The sequence below is a fragment of the Mytilus edulis genome, chromosome 4, assembly GCF_963676685.1.
Source record: "Mytilus edulis chromosome 4, xbMytEdul2.2, whole genome shotgun sequence".
NCBI lineage: Eukaryota > Metazoa > Mollusca > Bivalvia > Mytilida > Mytilidae > Mytilus > Mytilus edulis.
Window position 1 is genome coordinate 10,540,349 of NC_092347.1, and position 21,709 is coordinate 10,562,057.

General features: G+C 31.6%; 1 protein-coding gene across 1 annotated transcript; it reads left to right on the top strand.

The window, feature by feature from the left end:
• Positions 1-2,530: 2,530 nt before the first annotated feature.
• Positions 2,531-20,030, top strand: LOC139518921 (regulation of nuclear pre-mRNA domain-containing protein 2-like). Its single transcript, XM_071310609.1, has 9 exons — positions 2,531-2,899; positions 9,194-9,323; positions 10,577-10,677; positions 11,326-11,486; positions 11,987-12,113; positions 13,910-14,085; positions 15,194-15,389; positions 15,714-15,827; positions 16,310-20,030. Exons 1-9 carry the CDS (start codon positions 2,749-2,751, stop codon positions 18,106-18,108), a joined length of 2,955 nt encoding a protein of 984 aa, XP_071166710.1. The 5' UTR covers positions 2,531-2,748; the 3' UTR covers positions 18,109-20,030.
• Positions 20,031-21,709: the final 1,679 nt, after the last annotated feature.

Genomic DNA, 21,709 nt, shown 5'->3' on the forward strand with positions numbered 1-21,709 from the left:
AGAAATAAACAAACAAACAAACAAAACCAAACAAATATTTTATTGTTAATCACAGCGCCCAAAAGGAACAGAATAATCAACATTAATTTCATACTAATGATTACAAGTGATTCAATATGATTAAGACACAATGTTATAGAATATATTTTTTGAGGCAAGCAGAAGAATACAACAAGCACAGTAGTTAGTCCGAAAAACAGCTCGATACTTAGAACAGTCATTAACAAAACGCAGACAATACTTATATTTAGATAATTTTAACATGTATATCAATACTTATATTTAAATGATTTTAACATGAATATGTTACAGACATTTTCTAAATTTAGGCATTTTGTAAAATGACTGAATGTTTAGGCATTTTCTAAAATGCCTAAACTTGACAGGCATTTTACAAAAGGCCTAACAACCCTAGTCATTTTGTAAAATGCCTGAAATTTTTAATGAAAATTTCACAAATTGCCTGGTCTTTTAAATAATTTCAGGCAAATTGTGTAAATATGAAATATATGAAGGCAATGTTTGGCTGTGATGGTAAGATAGGACTATTGTCATCATCACTACCTCTAGAGATTCTTATGTCTTTACAGACTGAGGAAGATCTGATTCAGCATCTTCAAAGCTCTGATAATCCAGATGAGATAAGCAATGACAAGCCAAATGAGTTAAGCTCTGATAAGCCAAACGAGCATGACGAGGTTAGTCAGCCTAATGCAGCATTGAATCTATCCGAATTTCAGGAAACAGAACTAGATGTTCATGTGTGTGCCGTGTGTGAAAATCCATGTTTTTCGAATATCCAGTGTTCGACTTGTGCATAATACATACATGAGCTGTGTTCAAAAGGAAACATGTCTGATACTAGTACTTGTCATCTGTGTTCAAATGAAGAGGTTATCAGAAATGAAAGAAGTCATGCATCAGACTCAATGACAAAACAAGCTGTCAGGATTAGAAATCTATCAGAAAGAATTTTGACAGAGGTGGATGTAGGAGCGAATGTGTTAGTTGTATATTCCCCATGTTGATTTTATGGCTGTTGTTACTGGAAAGAACATGGTTATCAACTGGGAATTAAAGATGGAATATTATACTACGTGGACTTTACACCAGGAATCAGTTTGAACTGTCTGACAGTAACTTTATTGCTATTCAATCTGTATATCTGTAAATTATGATAATGAAATATCCTTTAGAAAAGCTGTCAGTAAAGTTTCTTTGTGTGATGGTCAGGGTTACACAAAACGTGGATGTAGTGCTTGTGGTAAGACTAGATGTAACACTAAACGTTGTCTTTGCAAAAAGTAAGGACAAATGTGTAATAGTCGCTGTCATCCACACATTACATGTAGCAACAAATAATTGTCATCTTCAGTGTTAATGTAAATGTAACTGTTTAAATTGCATGCTATATTTAAGGGTAGAATAAAATTATCTATTTGATATTTCCAGTCGTTAAATTTTGAGTACATTCCATTCAGTTTTAGTCTTTTAGGCATTTTGAAAAATGCCTTATAATTGTTTTCATCCATTTTATGAAATGCCTGAAAAAAAACAGTCAATTTGTAAAATGCCTAAATCATGCAGGCATTTTAGAAAATGCCTAAAAATTTCAGTCATTTTACAAAATGCCTAAATTTAGAAAATGCCTGTAACATATACATGTTGAAATTATTTAAATAAAAGTATTGATATACATGATATTGATATTGTAGTCCTTGTTAATAATATAACTAGGTAAAGAAAGGGTGTCATTGGGCATTACTACAACTATTTATCATTTAAGGAAACCTTCCTATGAGAGGATCAGTTTCCAATAATTCTCCTAGTTTCTGGTGCATGAAAATATCTTCAGAAGACATAAGCCAAATAAATTGTATTTGATTTCTAAACTGCTTAAGTTTTTAAACCGTTGTTTTATTTCATTTAAAAAGTTAAGACAAATATTTGAAAATGTATGGCCCAAAAGAAGAAAATGAATTCAGTCATCCACAACCTCAGTACCACACAATTCACAGATACGTTCTGATACTGTCAGATTTTTGTACCTTCCTCTCTCAATCTCCAAATCGTGAGCACTGATACGGAATTTTGTAAAGTTATGTCTATATGTAAAAAATTTCCAAGTGTACTTTTTTCCCCCAAATACTCCAAGTATAAATTAAAAAAAATTAAATATTGCAACTAATTATATGCCTACTATAAGATATAAGGTTCTTCTTTAGATTTATATTGAATTCCAAAAAAAAAAGAGGAAATAAATCTGATCCTTGTATATCAAATTATATATTTGCCGCTGATCTTACATAAACGGGCCACTGAGTAAGTATCCACGTGTAATCCGGTATAGATGAAGCAACAACCGCCGTACTTTTCGGAATGTTTCGCGTGTTTTCATTAAACTGACAAAATTATTTTAATTTTTACCGTATATATTTATCCTTTTTAAAGATTTGTTTTTATTTATCTAAAAAAAACCAATTTACTCACTTAGATTAAAAATATGATTCAACATCAAATTAAAAAAAATAAAAACCCGAGACAACGTGAGGTCCCAAAATGGCTGCCAAACATTGAAATGTGGTCGCCTATATTTCCTGCAAAATATGACCTGTTTTAACATTTGTTTACTTAATGCATCTTAAAGAACAAGCAAAAAATAACCTTGCTGTCGTCTTAAATTGCCACAGCTTCATTTGAAGCAGAAAATCTAGGTTTTAGAGAACACTTTGCAAATTTTAGGCCAACATGGCGTCCGTGAACGTTGAAAATATTGAGCGTAAGCTACAGGGTGTATCAAATACACAAGACAGCATACAGAGTCTCTCGTTATGGGCTATTCACCACAAAACAGATGCAAAACATATCGTGGAGATGTGGTTGAAGGTTGTCAAGAAAGGTATGGGGCAATAAACTGGTTTAAATGATCAATAATTACAACATCAGAAATCAACTTATTTTGATTCATACACCATACATGTATACGGTGCAGTCCGGTGTATCTGCGCACCTAAGACTTATGTATTCATTTCATTTAACTGATAAAACCAATAATTGGATAATATTGTATGAATATATTCATAACATACTTTTATTTCATAAACTTCTCAGTTTGTAGGGTTTCACCCTCAAGATTGTGTGTAATGCAGGGTTTCCGCTGGCGATCGCCATTTTCGCAATTTGCGAAAATATAATAATTGTGGCGATAAAAATTCGTTATGTGCGAAAGAATTTGGCGAAAGAAATATTTATAACGATTTATTTTCCTCCTTTTGTTTATTTACTTTTTTTTTGAGATTCTCGCACTTAACCGGATCAGACAATACTCGGAATTCACCTTGACCTCATTAAGATGTGGGCAGAGAATCAATAAACAGCTGATTACATTTTATCGCTATAGACAACAAAGGACTAATTAATGAAGGTGTTGATTGAATAGTTTGACAAAATGATATGGTTTAATGGCTTCCGCTTAATGTCACATACAGAATTTATTTCCCACTTTGCGATGCACGCGTTTGAAGCCAACTTTTGATATCTCCTCTCCTTTTTAAAAAAAGATAGTTTAGAAAAAGAAGCTGTTGTTGTAACGAAAAATGTTCAAAAGCAAGAAAAATCTCCGATTTAAGGGGGTTCGCGGGTCTAAATCATTTATATAGGATTTCTCTATATTTTTCTATAAATGAACTTTATCTTATAGTTAATAGAAAAATAAAATAAAAAAATGGGGTCACCGTTCATTTACACTCACAATCTGCCTTCGAAAGAAGCGTACATCTTTGTAAAAGTGTTTTTTTTTCTGTTGAACTAATAGGAGAAATAAAGGTAATATCGAAATAAAAAAAAGAAATTTATTACAGAAATCGATCAAATTTTACAATGATTTAGTTTAAGTACAGCATATATCGAAATTATATTAAAAAATATAGGTCACCGATGAGTTAAAAGAGATATTTCAATTTTAAAGCCAAAAAATGGCATTTTTCCACCAAAGGGAGATAATTTGGAACTTTTTCAATGATGTTTACATTTTAAAAGTCATCTTGGGCCAACACAAATTAATTGTTTTGAATGTTTTTTGTACCATATGATAAAGTAACAACTACAAAAGGTAAAAATAAAATTTGTAATGAAAAACAAATGTTTAATTTTTTTCTGAAATTTTTATACCCTCGAGCCTCCTTAAAACTTTACTTATCTTTTGACTTTAATATAGGTAATTGATTAGGGAGACTTCTTTAAAGTCGTTTGAGTGACACTCGTGTTTCAAACATACATTTTTGTAGTTTTAAGTCTCAACTTTTTCATTTATGATGGTCAAGAAAAGAAAACTGTCGTTATGAAGAAATCTATCAAAAAGGTTGGGAACAACCCCTCAAAATTGAGAGTTACCCTTCAATGTAATGACTACACATGAAATGAGAGATCAATTTTTTTTCCCTGTGATAAAAGCTTTTGTTTTGTTGTAAAAACCACTTCTTAGTACAAAAGGGCACATTAGTATTTTTCTTTTAAAGAAACTTTCCCTACGAACTTGTATATACTGGTATTATATGATCAAAACATGTCCATTAATTTTGTTATATTTCAGGACTTATATCTTCTTTATTAATAAAAGTATAGTGGCCCCCTTATTTAGAAAAGTTGTTTAAAATACAATGAATATTTTTCCCTTTTAAGTTAAAAAAATCTGTTGTTTTTAACTAAGGCCATAGTTATTATATTTTTAGTTTTACGAAATTTTTTGACAAAACCAATGGGTAGGAGGACGAAAAAAAACAAAAAAAAAAACTGCTGCTGCTGCTGATTTTTTTTTTAATACCAACCGTCAATATCAAAATATTTTTTTTTTATTTCACCAGGAGATTTTCTACTAGTGTAACAACTATTTTTTTTTTTCTTGACAAGGTTTGAATTGAAAATCAATGTGCAACAACTTACTAAATCACCAAGAGCATAAATTTAGATTCTTTCATGCAGTTATGAACTAAAAATTTTATTTTTTTTGCACGAAAAACATTGGGTCGGAGGAGAAAAAAAAATAAAAATCAACATTTTTAATTTTATTTTTTTTCCTATTTGGCAAAAATTAGGGTAGGAGGGTTCGTAAAACTAAAAATAAAAAAACTATGGCCTAAATGTTTAGTGTTTATTCATTAAAATGTAGACTTTACAAAAAGTTTGAGAGAATCATCATAGACACAATGGGGCAAAATTATCTTATATAAGGGGAGGGGGGGTTATGAAAAAGGTAAATGTTAAATGAAAAATATATTTATGTTACTTGGCGAAAAAAATAATAAAGTGGCGAAAAATATATTGTTTTGGCGAAAAAGGTGTCGAAAAGAATAATTGACCCAGGGGAAACCCTGGTGTAATGGGTTTCCAAAATTGGGGAAACCCCTGGCCTGTTCTGAGAGTTCCTGCAATGTCCGGTGATTTCGTGCATGCTTTCCAAAAATAGCTTATTTTGAATAGAGGAAAGATTTGCTGCTACAAAAGGTAGCTAAATTCAAACAAAGCACACTGCCAATGATGCAGAGCAAAAATTATTTCAATTTGATAAAAAATTGACTTAAGTATAACAAATTTTATCTGATGCTGATTTTTTTTGAATGGCCATTGGCCAAATATTGTAAATCACGGGATTGCAGTTATTATTTTAATCTGGAACTTATCAATTATATTCTTTTTTATCCCTTCAGAATGCTAAAACAATAACAAGATCAATTTCATTTGTGTTACAGTGTTTTGTCAAAAAAGCAAGACATAGCAATCCTAGTCTGGCGTCGTCGACTGTGTTCACAAATATTCACTCTGTGGTTTAAGTTTTTGAAATTTTAATAACTTTCTTAACCTATCCTGGATTTCTACCAAACTTTGACAGGAGATTGTTTATGATCATAAGAAGTTTAAGATAGTATCCAGAAGTAAGTTTTGTTAAAAAAAATCTGTGTGTTATTGCTGTAAAGTATCAAAATGACTTTAAAGGTATGCACTTGAAGCATACAAAATGAAATCATTTTTAGACACCACACTTACTATTGTCTTCAGGTTTTTGGAAAGATTAGAACTTGTTCTAAATCTTTACTAAGGCACCAACCTCCCTAACAACACGACAGGTTAGCTACTGTTACTAAATGTATTCACACTGAAATATAGTTCCCTATGGTTTTCATGTATGTGCACCTAATACTTATATAAACTGAAAAATGGATTTATTATTGGAGCAGTTCATTTTTAAAGAATGTATGTCATTAAGGTGTGTTCATTTGCAGACTGTTTATTAATTAGTTTGATTAAGTAATTGAGTATTGATACAATAATAGTTTGATTGACAACTGTCATTACCACTAAACAATCAGAGACAAGGTGCACCTTTAATTATAAAGCCCCACCTCCTAAACTGTCAATCAAATTGACCACATTACCTATCAACGTAAGTCTTACATAAATATACAGACCCAATGCAATATACAGTGTACAATATACATCTCAATAAACAAATATTTGACCTCATAATTGAATACACAAATGTATATATTAGATGTTTGATATAAGAAAATTTATTTATTGCCTATTACTTTTGATCTACATTACTTAAGGTAATGTCTTCCTCCATCTTGTATTGTAAAAAACAGAGAATCAAAGGTCCAGATTTTCCATCAAGTTAGCAAAATTTTATGCAGGAATGCAGATGTTTAATGTACATTTTCATTTAAAAGTACCAATTTATAAGAATATAACTTCTAAATATTGATATTTTTGCAAATGTTAATTATTTTTGGTTGTTTCTATTTTTTTTTAAAATTGGCATTTTAATGGGAGGTAACTCTAAAAAAGTGCATTTTCTGAAGGATTCTGTAAGGAATTTTCCTATTTTGTATTTTAGCCGGAAAAAACGTACGGTGACCCTATCTTTTCTTTTGATATTCTCAAAGCAGTGTCTAAAAGCTATCTTTTCCTGAAGTATTTAACAATTCTATCATTTTGTTTAGTTTCTAATTACAAAATGGTGTTTTTTCCTGTATAATCCATACAAAATGTGTCATTTTGTCCCGTCCTGTAGCTTGAGAAAATGCGCGGTGACCTATCATTTTTATTATATTTTTCAACATGTATCAATAGATACAACGTTTTGGCAAAGTATGAACAAATTCTATCATTTTTATTTTAGACTCCCATACCACCTTAAAGTGATTCTGTAAATTTTATTTGAAAGATAAATGATTAATTAAGGATTAACAAGATCTCTTAAAATAAATGAAATATGAATATAAATATAAATATGAATATATATATATAAAAGGTATTCATTCAAGTAAAGCCTATAATTTACTTGATAAATTTCCAATATTTATCTATAATTAATGAACAATTTACACTTTTTTTTATCAGGAATTGGCTTGAAACCAGGGTTTCCGCTGGCGGTCGCCATTTTCGCAATTTGCGAAAAAATAATAATTGTGGCGATAAAAATTCATCATTTGCGAAAGAATTTGGCGAAAGAAATATATAAACCGATTTATTTTCCTCCATCTTGTTTATTTACTTTTTTCGAGTTTCTCGGACTTTACCCGATCAGACAATACTCGGAATTCACCTTGACCTCATTAAGATTTAGACAGAAAATCAATAAGCAGCTGATTGCATTTTATAGCTATCGACAACAAAGGACTAATTAATAAAGGTGTTGATTGAATTGTTTCACAAAATGATATGGTCAAATGGCTTCCACTATAAATGTCACATACAGAATTTATTTACATCTTTGCGACGCATGTGTTTGAAGCAAACTTTTGACATTTCTCCCTTTTTAGGAGGATAGTTTTGAAAAGAAAGCTGTTGTTGTGACGAAAATTGTTCAAAAGCAAGAAAAATCTCCGATTTAAAACTTTAATTCTTTTATCCTTTGACTTTAATAAAGTTGTTAAGTGACACATGCACGTGTTTCAAGCATATTTGTACGTCTCAACTATTTCATTTACGATGGTCAAGAAAAGAAAACTGTCGTTATGAAAAAATCTATCCAAAAGGCTGGGAACAACCCCTCGAATGAGAGTAACCCTTCAATGTAATGACTACACATGAAATGAGGGATCAATTTCATGTGATAAAAGCTTTTCTTTTGATGTAAAAATTACTTCTTAGTACAAAAGGGCACAACAGGAAAAATATATTTATGTTACTTGGCGAAAAAAATAATAAAGTGGCGAAAAATATATTGCTTTGGCGAAAGAGGTGGCAAAAAAAATAATTGACCCAGGGGAAACCCTGCTTGAAACAGTTTTAAATTTTTTAAAGTTTTAGTTATAGCAAACCATTGTTTATTAGGTTATCCCCCATCAATCAGTATGTCTATTTTAGTCATTTAAATTTTTATTAGAAGTGAGTATATATTTTTGCAATCAAGAAAGAATCCACATTTCAATAAGTAAGTTTTTTAATTTGTTTATGTTGAAAAAGTACATTTTCAATGCCCTGTGTTGAAAAGTACTTTTACAAAAAAATAACCAAAAGGCACTCTACAACTTTTAATCTTCAATGTCATATAACCTCTGTTTCAACTAACAAAATGCCCCAAAACAACATATTTAGATTATTTTTGTTGACACTTTAAAGTTCTTAGTTGTTGGTCTAGATTTTATGTCTTACAAGTATAGTTGGTAACATTTACTAGAAGAATTTTTGATTTGCAATTTTTTGTTTTTTTGAAACATGTTCAGAACAGGCAACATTATTTGGATAAGATATAAACTGCAGTTTAAATAAAATTGTGCAAATTAAGAGACATATTATTTGATTTGAGCTCATTTTATCCTCCTACTGTAAAAGCACTTTTCCTTCTAAAGACCTGCTGTTATAATGCAATTTTCAGCAATAGTGCTTTATTAATGTTCATTTTTCCACACCATACCTTAATATGAAATAATTCAAACTACTCTTCTAATCTTTCCATGAGTGATATCCATCACTTTGATTTTTTTCAGTTTGACATTAGACCTTCCTACTTTCATAGTCTCCCTATTAAATAAGACATGACGAACAGGAACTATACATATTCAACAAACAAATGTTTTTTAAAGATTTTACAGTTGAACACACAAAAGCTGAAGGTCAACAATGTCTTCTCTAAGTCTGTATTATACAAAGTTATATATGAAAATGAACCATCAAATTATTATTTTTTCAGCCAAAACAAAGCAGAAACTGGCATTATTTAATCTTTGTAATGACATTGTCCAGAATGGAAAACGCAAGAAGGCTTCAGTATACATTGAGGTTTATAAGGATGTTTTGAGAGATGCTATTGTGCTAGTCAAGTAAGTTGTATTCAAGGGGGGATAAATTAATTTTAAGTCCCTTTTTCATGCCTTTACAAAGATGTTAATAAGAAAATGTTGTATGATTGCCAACACTATGTACCAAAGTTCAAATGAAGTGGATGTAAATATAAGTATGATAAATAAGCTGTTTATCAATTTGCAGAAGGTTGCTTCATTACTTATCTATATGACCTTGTGAAGTTTTCTGAAAGTTAGATAAATTTATAGCAGATCTTACTGAATAACAGACTACTGTATTTTCTGTAAATGAAAGATGAGTTAACTCCCTTCTAAAGATGGTGGTAAAAATATTAATACTGTACATGCTAACAATGATAAACATCAAATCTCCTGTTTACCAACTATCAAAAAAGATTTAAACACTTTCAACTATTTGGAAAAAGTCAATCACAAAATGATTTATAGAAGAAACAGAAAAAAAAGAAACTATTAAGAATAGCACACGACACCTTGGCCTATAACCAAAGAAGAATGGTCAGTCCACAATACACTATGCAGAAAACTAGATTTAAAACAAAACTACTAAAAGCAGGGGTGACTGCCAGTATACCAGGAGGTTTTAGGAGATCCTTCGCCACTTGTTATATCCGTTTTGTAACACTGTAGGAATTCTTTGACACATCATGGGAAGGAGATTAATCAGTTGGGTTAATATGATCTAGAGGAATATTCCAGAAAAATTGGGAACTAAATGTCATGCCTTAAGCTGATTATCATGCATTGCTTATGAGTAGGTAGACAAATTAAGGAAAGATCTTTCTCAATTTGGGTTTTAGCTATGTATATTTTATAGTTTATAGTAAATTGATTTGCTGTATTTATTGACCTTGTTTCAATTTGTGCAATCACATTTATACATTTAAAAATTTGTAAATTATCAAAATGATCAATAGAATATAAAAATTGTTTGCCTGAAAGATTGCTGATTTTGAAAGAAATGAGAAACTCTTTCAATTACTTAAAGACACCTTGAAGCATGCCCAAAAGCTCTATATAAAATTTGAAATTTGATTTTTTTTTTTACTACATATTTAAAAAAGATTAAAAAAAAATTATGTAACCAATTCATGTTCCCTGTCAGTGAGTGCCCCATATCCTCTTTGCCTGACCCTTAAGGGACATAAAGTCTTGATGGAATATGAGCCCATATCCCATGTAAAAATTATCAATAACATGTAATTATTAGTAATCCAGATGTGTCATGTTTGAATATGCTATGTGTTTTATAGAGAGGAATCAATTGCTAAAAATGTAACAAGGATATTGAAGATATGGAGAGAAAGACATATTTTTCCTAAAGACTTTTTAGCAGAGATTACAGAACTTTATGGTTTGTATTGTATAAAACTTGTTTTAAACAGAAATCTGTTGAATTGTGACTGTATAAATTCTGACAGTTAAAGATCAATCTTAGTAGTCAATACTTCACACATACATTGACTTACAGGAATAGAAGATGTTGGGAGAAACATCAATGAGATACTGTTAGCTAAAAAAAACAAATGTGTGTGCATTTATTATTGTAATTTTTGTAATTATGAACTTAAATTTGATGTTATTGTAATTTCAGGAAATGCTGCTCACAAAAATGATGCTGTCACTATTTAAATGTGTTATTTAGTTTTTATGAAACCGATCATGTCATAAAAAAATAGTTTTTTTTACAGTAACCCAAAGACACAAAAAATCATCAGAAAGAGACATCTTCATGTGAATGTACAGTCTTACACTAAAAGATACATGTCTCAACAATGTGTCAAGCTCAAAGTTAACCTTTATTTAAACAAGAAGTAAACAAATTTTAAAGAGATAATAAAGATCTGCCATAGACACTGAATTCCCTGAAAGAAAATATTTTTGGGATCTTTTGAATAAACTTAGCATTAAGAAGATTTTTAAAAAAGTCTAAAATTTTATATTTCAAAGTAAAAATTATGTGAGAATTGCAAAATTGATGGATATTCTCATTTCATTTCAGAATCAAAAGAAAGTTCTACACACAGTACACCTACACCTGTGGCTAATCATAGTTCTTCTAGTACTCCCACAGTAACAGCAACCCAACAGCCAGTAGCTGTTCCTAAACCTGTTGCTACATACCCAGTCAATATAGATCCTCAGCTTATAGCAGAATTTAAGGTGAGTACTGAAAAAACAACATTGATGAATAAAGAACTGCTTAACCTTAACAGAAAAAATGGTCTCCAAATTATCTGAAAAGAAAAAGAATGATGCACAATTTATTTACCTGAAGATGTATCCATGACAATTTCAATACAGAAACTTACCATCCCTTCTGTTTAAAGTTTTTGACCCATTGAAGTACACATGTTCTTTGTGATGTGGACTTATACTAAAAAATACATGCCAAATTAGGGTTGCAATTTATTTATAATTATTTTGTGGATCTATTGTTCTGGAATTGCACACCATTTACTCAAAAAATTAAAGACACGAAATTGTACTTGCCTTTTTTTAATTGCTCTTCTTCCAGATATAGATCTAGTTTAACTTCCGGTAATATGACAATTATTTTTAAATAAGTTGTGTTATTTAACACATTATGCTAGCTTCTGTTGTCATGGTTTGTTTATATTGTCATGAATAAAGATAATTTCAAAATTGTTGACTTATTACAGCCCCAGAGTCTAATAGATAAGATCAACAACTACAAGAGATTTGAAGCTGAGGTAGAACTGAAAAGAAAACAATTGTCTAACATGAAACTGGATGCCTCCAGTACAGAAGCAATCAAACAATTAAAAGGTGATGATTTAGACTGACAACTGTAATTTCTTCCATTGATGGAATTTATTATATAACACTCAGCAAGGTGGCTAAAATTATTTCTTTAAAGGGGCACTTGCTGTCAAATTCATGGTCAGCGATTTGACTCAAATTCTCATATTTTATTTATAACAATGTTAAACATTTATCCAAACTATCAAAAGTCTAAAGTAAACAATTTACAGAGCATAGGGTTGATAATATGTAGTGACGTTTTGTGTGTATTTTAGTTCAGACACCTTCTAATTAACTATCAAATTGACCTCAGATGACCTTGTAAGTGATGTAAACATAAATATAGATATAAATAGATTAAGCCAACTCGTGCAATAGACAACTTTCGAGTTCGGTGCATTTCCGTCAAAAACTCTGGTTTTAGTGAACGTCATTTGTGTGTTTAGGGGCGTCGTCACTTCCATTCTAATGTTGAGGGCGTGGTTGGAAAACTATAATTCTATATTGTACGAATTATTCGGCAAATTGAATTCTCAAAATTGACAATCAGCACTGCTGTCATTAGGGAATTGTCATTAAGTACCTTCAGAACAACCATTATTTCTAGTTTATCCTGCACAACCACGATCACTAAGACGCTTGATGAACGTTAATATTGCAGGGATACAGGCGAGCCCCTCTATCTGGTAAATGACGTCATAAAGGCACGCATAATTGACGAGTTTTTTCCGGTGACGGATGAACTCGAAAGTGGTCTATTAGACTTTTATAGATCTGTTTTAATTTTATTTTATAGATTAATGATATATGTTTCTCATCGTTTTTACCTGAATAAGAAAAAAAATTGTGGATCGAATCAGTCATCAAACGATTTACCTTTGTTTCACTTTCAATGTTGACATTCTTTTCCTTTAAATAACAAGTACACATACAATGCATGCATTGTCCATCTCTATTTAAGGGGTCAAATTGAAGTTCACATGAATACGAATTTAATGAGGCTGAATTATTTACTTGCAAGTCAATAATTCATTATCAATGTTATTTAGCTTAATTTGACAAAATTGAACCATTTTGGCTGGTAAAAGTGATTATATTATTATTTCACTATTTCACTTTCATTATTGATTGAACAAAAAAAAATCATACTTTTCGATTTTTTATATATCTGGTAGCTAGTACCCCTTTAAGTTTGATAAACCCCATATTGATTAGATTTGTCTTGTATAAACTTCCTGTGTATCCTTTTGAACATTGACATGTTTTACAAATATGCAACATGAAATTAGAGAACACAATATACTCAAGCATCATAGAAAATGTTAAAAAAAAAAAAGATTATTTTTTGGATGAAAGAGTTAAAAATAATTTTGATTTTTATAAATCTACAATTTACCTATTAAGAAAAAAAATGTATTGTAAGTTAGGGGGATAATTGGTTTCTCCAGCATGTTTATCTATTTTTTCTAAAATCCTATAACTGGACAAGACAACAATTGGTGGATGGGTTTTGAATATTCCCAAAATATCAAAACACCAAACACCATGAACACTCTAAAAAAAAAATTTTTTTTTCATCACTCATACATTAGTTAGGCTGTGCATTTATCTAAAAGGTCAATTTATATAAATATTGGAAATATTTTGAATGTAACTGTTCTAAATTTAGATAACATATCAAAATTCTGATCATGCACATGAAACTATTGAAATGCCTTTGCTTATCTCTTTCTCCTTGAAAAAGAAAATGTATGCATCTGTATATATTTTGTTAGATATTTAGAAATCTGAAAATAATTGTAACTTAAAATTACTTATAGACAAGGCTCATGGTAACCAGTTTTCTAAGCAGTTTGAAGAATCGTGCAACAAGTTAGAAGATTATGTCTCCAGTGCCAATAAAGACCTCCTAGAGAAAGCAGCACTTATAGAGATGTTAGAAACTAGTCAATTGTTTTATGAAGAGCAGTATAAAGAAGCTAAAATTGTGGCTAATGTAAGTAACTTGAGGATATTTATTATACCCCAGCTTTAAAAAAAAAGTGGGATATACTGTTTTACCTCAGTCTGTCTGTCCTTCCATCCACCAGTAAGTCCATCCAATGAATATTTTCATGGCATCTTTCTCAGGAACTATACCGTTAGGATTTCTGAAATTTGATTTCAGGGTTTATATAAGTCAGCTATACTGTGTGATGACACAACTTATTGTTTACTGAAATGTTTGGATGGGTGTATTATCAGCGAGCTTCTACTCACAGTTTCACTTGTTTATGAAAGTTTTGTCTGTTGAAAAACCACCTTTGTTGTATTCCGATAAATGTACTGTCCATGGAAACACTTTTTAGTGTCCTTTTAAGTTTTATTGACTGATCCAATATTCTAATAATTGATGATGCAGACCAAGAGTGCAGTTAATGAGTGTTTGTAGTCCCCAGCGAATACCTTGAAGAGGGAAATAGAAAAACCAAGCATCTGTCCGTCAAGTCTTGTTAGCTCTCTCACTAGTACAATTTTTGCCAGCTTTGATGAAACTTATATCCATCATATTATTCAGCAATGTCTTGGATGAATTTGATTACAGAGGCGATCAATTATTTGGTATAGAGTTATGCCCACTTGGAAACAATAATTCTATGGAAAATTACATTGTTAGTGCTCTTATGTTTACTATTCTTAACAGATTTTTATGAAACTTATATCCCATAAAAATATTTAAAAAAAAATTATTAAGTTAATGCATAGTGGCAAGGCATACATTGCTGAAAATTCATTATTAAGGGCTGTTCTATTAAGCATTCATTCCCAAACAGGGAAGGCACTGTAAAATCTTATCTAAGGATAGGTTTCAAATACTTTTTGTTCAGTAAAAATATATTGAAAGGGAATATTTAAATTTTCATCTATAGGTAGTTACCTCAATTGCAAAGGCTGTTAGAACTATTCATGTTTTAATTGACAACCTTACTTGTCACTGTAATCATGATAACCTGTACTAATTTTGTTCTTCTTATCAAGGTTTATACATAGAAGAGGAACATGTAATATATGTAACATCCTGATCAAAACAAGATTCTACAAAAAAAATATATTTTACATTACAGGCATACAAAAATTTTGGAACAAGAATAAACAATTTAAGAAAGAGATTAGAAGATTTAGTCAAGTCCTTGCCAAGTCCTGTACCTTCACCATCTAGAGACGCTCCCTCCCCAGGGAATACACCCCCTGAGGATACCCTCGATAATATTGAATCAGTAGATATGGATCTGGACGATGAAGCATCTAACAGCATTATACGTAAGTTTTATTAATTACATCCCACCAAAATTTTATACAGGTTTTGCAGTGTTTGTTAGGGTGTCACAGAATTAAAAGTAGAAAAGTTCAATATTTCAGTTTAATTACATTTTGTGCAAATTTTACAATTACCAAGTATAAGTCCTTATGCACTTTTGGTAAACAGTTGTTCCCCTTTGAAGCATTGCACATTTGCAATACAATTTCTATTGTATACTAATAACTGTTATAAAGGTTCCGTTCATATTAAAGTTATGAATTAATTATAAATGTGAATAAAGTGTAGAAGAGTTGTTTGTGATGTTTCTTTTTGTTTTTCTACAGCTAAGACAATAACAGAAACTGCCTCTGTGGTATTAGAAGATGCTGACGAGAGTTATGATCCTGCAGCTGATCCATACCTACCAACACAGCCACAATTCACACAACCATTTACTGGTATGTTGTATACTCATTTGAGTAGTAATGTAAAAATTAGATTCCAGACCTTTGGACTACTTAAATTTCTATTTCTAAATATTAAAGATATAATTGCTTTCCCCTCCAATTAAATCCAAGAAAAAACACTTTAAAAATGTTTTGACCAACTATAAGAGGCATTTTCATGAACTTAGAATTTCATTTACATTTTTACTGTACAAAAAAAAAAGGACATTGTTAATATTGGCTAATTAAGGAATACATTTTACATTGAATAGAAAGATGCACATCCATGTACATGACACTGGTAAACAGAGCATTTACTGTAGGTTCAAGCCTTTGTTGGTTGTATATTTTAAGCTGTGCTGGCTTAATATTTTCACATATTTTCACATATCACTTTAAATGAAACTTTTGGAATCCTTACAGAAGCAAGTGCTAAATTGAATTTATAACATGTAATTCAAGCACCTAGTATTCAAATATTTTTATCTTTACAGCCGATACAGATACTTTACAGAATATATCGTCAATGATGACATCGCAGCATAGTGTAGCTCCAAGCCAGGGATCCACTTACAACGGACATGATCCGAGAAAATCTACTAATGGAGTAGAAATTCCAGTCTATAATCCTCCTCCAAAAGCTAGTGCTATAAAGGTTTTATCTAAACAGTCAAAAGAAGAAGGAGAAGGGACGCCTGTAAAAGATGAAGGCAGTTCTACTCCTGTAATGGATGAAAAACAGGACTCTCCTCCGCCAGCTAAACAACATCAGAATCCTATTGACTTTCTCACACAGATCTTGGCAAATACAGCCAAAACAACAGCAAGTGGGTCAAATTTCCTGGCAAGTTTGTCATTATTAACGAATACTGTCAAAACACAATTTCAACATAAAAAGGAAGACACTACAACTATGAACAATCAACCAATCATGTCGGAACAATCTGCAGGTTCATGGGCAGAATGGAAAGCTCAGAATACAACACAACAGCCGCCGCCAGGAGCTATTCCACCAATTTTACCACCTCCGATGTTCCCACAGATGGTTCAACCTCCTATGTCACAACCTCCTCCATTGAGTCGCTCCCAACCTCCTATGGTCAACTCCCAGATCCCAATATCATCTCAAAGTCATGTTCCTTCATCACCTCCTATATTGTCAACTGCAAACCCTCGACCCCAGTTGCAGCATCCTTATGGTCCAGTGTCAACCCCATATGGAAATCCGGTTAATTCCAACCCTGGCGGACCTCCTGAACCCTGGAGACCTCCTACTCTTGCCCCACTACAAAGACCCCCATTTCCTTCATTTGCTGGACAACCCCCAGTGCGAATGGGAACTGGAGACCACATGTTGTCACCCCCTCCTTGGAGACCACCTCCCCCAAATTCTCAGGGCCCTGTGAGGCCACCATTGCAACCACATGATGGACATGAAGTGTGGGGAGATTTTCAACATCAACGGCATAACACAAATCTACAGTCGCCACCACCTCAGATGGTGTCTCCTCCAGTTCAACCGAAAAGCATTTTAAGAAACCGGGCTTCTAGTCTGAGGGAAATTTCTTTGGTAGAAAATGACAATATGGCAATTAATCCAGAGCCTCCTTCAGAACCTCCAAGTCCAATTGAAGGTCGAAATAAATTTATGAAGCCAGGTTCTGACTCGGCTGGTCAAGTGGCTGATGACCACAGAGAATTTTTAGAGAAACTAAAGCGAAAGACAGCGGGAGGACCAAACCTTGTTTCACCGCCAGTCATTGATGAGGTACAAAATAACAATAAACCCAAGATGTTTGCTACAAATAGATCAAGACCTAATTTAACAACTATAACTCCGGTAGACTTTGATGAACCAGATCATAATCACTTAAATGAAAATGAAAATGGCGCAGAAGAGGAAATAAACAATGATTCATTAAATGCAATTAGTGGTTATACTGATCAGGAGGAGGAGTATGATCCAGAGGAAGGAATGGAAGAGGTTATTGAGGAAGCATATGATGGGGAGGCTAATGAATATGAACAGCAGCCTGAAGAAGCTGAACAGTATGAGGAAGTGCCGTATCATCCTCCCCCTCAGGACTTTAGGCCGCCATTTCACAGACATCCTCGGCCACCTCCTCCTCATCATGAACCTTTCTTTCATCCACGATTTCCTCCTAGGTTTGAACGTCCGTATGGAAGGGAGCCTAATTTTCCTGATTTTAGAGACCCCTATGGTGGTCCTCCTCCAAAGAGGCCATATCATGATAATTATCGTCCCTTCAGACGACCTTTCAATAGGTATTAATGTTATTGTTATATTTTGTTGCTTGTTAACTAAATACACTTGGAAAGATGAAAAGCACCCAACACCACATTTTCTTTGGACTATTAAAAGGAACCATGTATTTTGTTCAATTATGAAATGCTAATGTCATTAAATCAGACTTGCAAAGGAAAGTAAAAAAGAAAAGCAAAGCAAAGCAAAAGATTCTTTTTTGAATTTTGATAAAATCAAATAATTTTTATTTGTTCTGGTATTTTATACTTCTACCTACATTTAAGTCAGAATTTTTATTTTTTTCATTTTTATTTTTTTGTTATTATTTTTTAATCATCAGAGATCATAAAGTCTAGGAAGTCCAACAGAATGCTTTCCATCTTTCTGATTTGTAATTTGTTAGTAAATTGTTGAGAGATGGTATGTAAATCATGTTAGTGGTGTGTAAGATATGTGATTTATTGTTTTTCTTGTATGTAGAAAGTTTTTCTATTCTCTAAAATATTATTTTAATCAAAAAACTTTCTATAAAAATGTGCTTGCATTAGCCCACTTAATTTTGAAAAATCAATTCTGGTCCATTTGACAATAATTGGATGTGAAAGAAAAGGTTAGCTTTTTCTTATATGTTAAATTTATCTGTTAAAAAATAGATTCAACTACATATGTACAATCACAAACAAAGGGAGGTAGCTCAAACTCAAATTTTTAATTTGCCTGGAAAATTCTTTTAGTATAAACATGTTAACAAAACAAAATATTGCTATAAATAACAGATGTAAAGAACATAGAGTGTCAAATGCATTTTGTTGCACATTTGTTCCCAATAATAGGATTTAAATTTATGTATGTGGTAAAATGTTTTGTAAAATCAGAAATCTGTGCAATGTTTTTGTCAATGTAAAAGGGAGGGGGTCTGTAAATAAATGTGAACGCTTGAAATTGACTTTAAATAGACATTCCCATTTAATTTCTGCTGGTAGTATACAGACATATACAGGAAACATTTTATTGAACTTGCTTTATAGGGTTTATAGGTTTTTTACAATTTACAATAATAAAGGCATGCATTAAATTCTGAATTTACAGTATTGAAATATAGATCTCAATATATTTCATAAAAAGATTGTAGAAAATAATACAACTGCACTTTGATTTTTTTCTTGTAATTCTTTTACTGTCTAGAACAAGTCATCAAAATACTTTATTTATGAAGACAAATGAAATATCTTGTGCTTCAGATTTCAACAAATCTGGATAAGGACTGGTCTAGAAATAATTATTTAAGCATTTCAGAAGGCTCTTAATAGTAAGAAAAAGTTGAAGAAATCTTTTAAAATGTATTTAGAGTTTTATATGGTAATTGGTTTGAATTTGTAAAAAGTGCCTCTTGACTCGCATGCAATAACAGCCCAAAAGTTTAAATCGGGGGAAAAATATTTAGAAAAAGGTGGCTTTTATTTTTGTGTTGCTAGGTTGTTTCATCTTTTTGTTTATTGAGTTCCACAATCCATGTGGAGAATTATTTTGTTGTAATATATTTTATGCGAAACCTGAAGCACATGTTATTTTATTTCAAAATGGTGTAAAATTGCCTAATTTGCAAGTTTACTTGATATTTGTGAATTACATAGGTTACATTGTATATTATATACATGTATGTGGTGAATTCTGTTTGTAATCATGAAAAAGTGTGTAATATACACATTGTATGTTTGTATAAGAGAATCATGTTGTATATTTCCCATCGTTTGATAGTGCTTTTAAATCATGTATGATAATATGTCATTGTCATCTTACTTGAAACTTATCATGTTGTCATGTAAAACTTTGTTCTTCAACAGCAGGATAAACAGTTTCAACATAAAATTTTTACAAGGTCAAATATTTCTGTTTTAGGACTTACCTTGTTTAATTACTATATTAAGAGTAAAAACATATACATTTAAGGTTCCTGTCATTTTTACTATGACTAAAAGTTATTGATTGGCTTGTTGTCTTTAGACAGGATGTAATTTTATCTCACAATAACAAAAATTGACCTCTCTGACTGAAATATTGTTGTCCAAAGATTTTCGCCACATCTCTATGATACGAAATTGAGGATGCTGGACTTGCAAGGTCCTCATGCTTGTCGGATAGTTGTTACTTGACCTAAACCTCCTTTATTTTACCAGTTATCAAGGTAGATACTATAAGCAATAGGTCTACTATCATTGACTATATTTGATGTATGTAATGATTATAAAATTTATATGTCAAATTGGCAGGTGTCAACTGACCTTCACCGCATTTTCATTGTTCAATGGATAATGATTAGTTATTATGGTTGTGGTCTATTTCTCAGATAAAAAAATAGGTTTATTATATTTGATATGTATTAAACTTTATAGGGTGTTCATGTATGGCAGGGTTCTCATAATTTTGACCTCATTTTCATGGTGCATTTTTCAAATGATAAGTTTTCATTTTTTTGGCAGTTAAGATATTATATGAAAAAGGTTAACTATAGTTGGTATATAGATTTTAAGATGTACATGTCAGTCTGGCAGGGTTAATTATTAACTGAATATGACCTTTACCTCATTGTCAAGGTTCATTGGTCAATGTTTAGAGTATATGGATTGGACTGTTTCACAGGTACTAGTAAACATTTTACACCTCACTTTAGCTCTGGTTTTACTGCCTGTTTAAAGAAAACCTTGTGATAACCATATTTCTGTTCATTAAACAGTTATGAAAAGATTCATTGAATGATTGCTGGAACTTCAGTACAGTAGCAAATATGTCAATAAAATAATTAGTATGAGAACCATTCAACTATACAGAAAGAAGGCTCTGAAAAGTTGGCTGATGGAGAGAAAATGCAAGTTATTTTGGTTACAAGTTGTTAGCCTGGAAATGTTTGTAGTTTGCCCTGATGAACCCCTACAAAAAGTTGTTGCTTGGAAACATATGAGATACCAAGCGGTCATTCAGATAAGTCTAATAAAAACTACACCATGGTAAAAAAAAAATAGTGACTAACAGACAATCAACCATTACAAAATATCACATAATAAACTAAAGCATGATCAATACAAACCCCCACCGAAAACATGGGGCTCAGGAAGGTAAAGCACATGAGGTACTGGTCGTGTTCCTCGAGCAAGTTAACTTGTAGCTTTCATTAAAGTTACAATCTAGAAAATAAGGAAGCTTTTACTTCAAACGATAGGAGAACTGGGTTACAGCATATTGTAGACCAGAACCTTTAGTTTGATTAGATTGGATCTGATACTCCATGTCGTCCTTAAAGATGCCTAAAAGTCTTAAATATTTCGCTTGAACCCTTGAAATGATTTATAGCAACAACCAAGAAATCGATTGCAATCTGTATGTAGGTAAGAAATTTCAGCATGTCTACTTCAGTATTAAGCAAGTGATTTTATTTATTAGCTATAAATGATAGATTCAACTACATTTGTTGCAATCTTACCATGTGTCATGGTTGACTGGACAAATATGGGGCAAGTTACTTAGATATTCTTATTCAATATGGAAATAATTTTAAACGGCTTATTGAGGTTCATCTGCACTTTCGTCTTTTGGGTTTTTGTCTCGCCTGTGACTTCTGTTGCAGAAAACA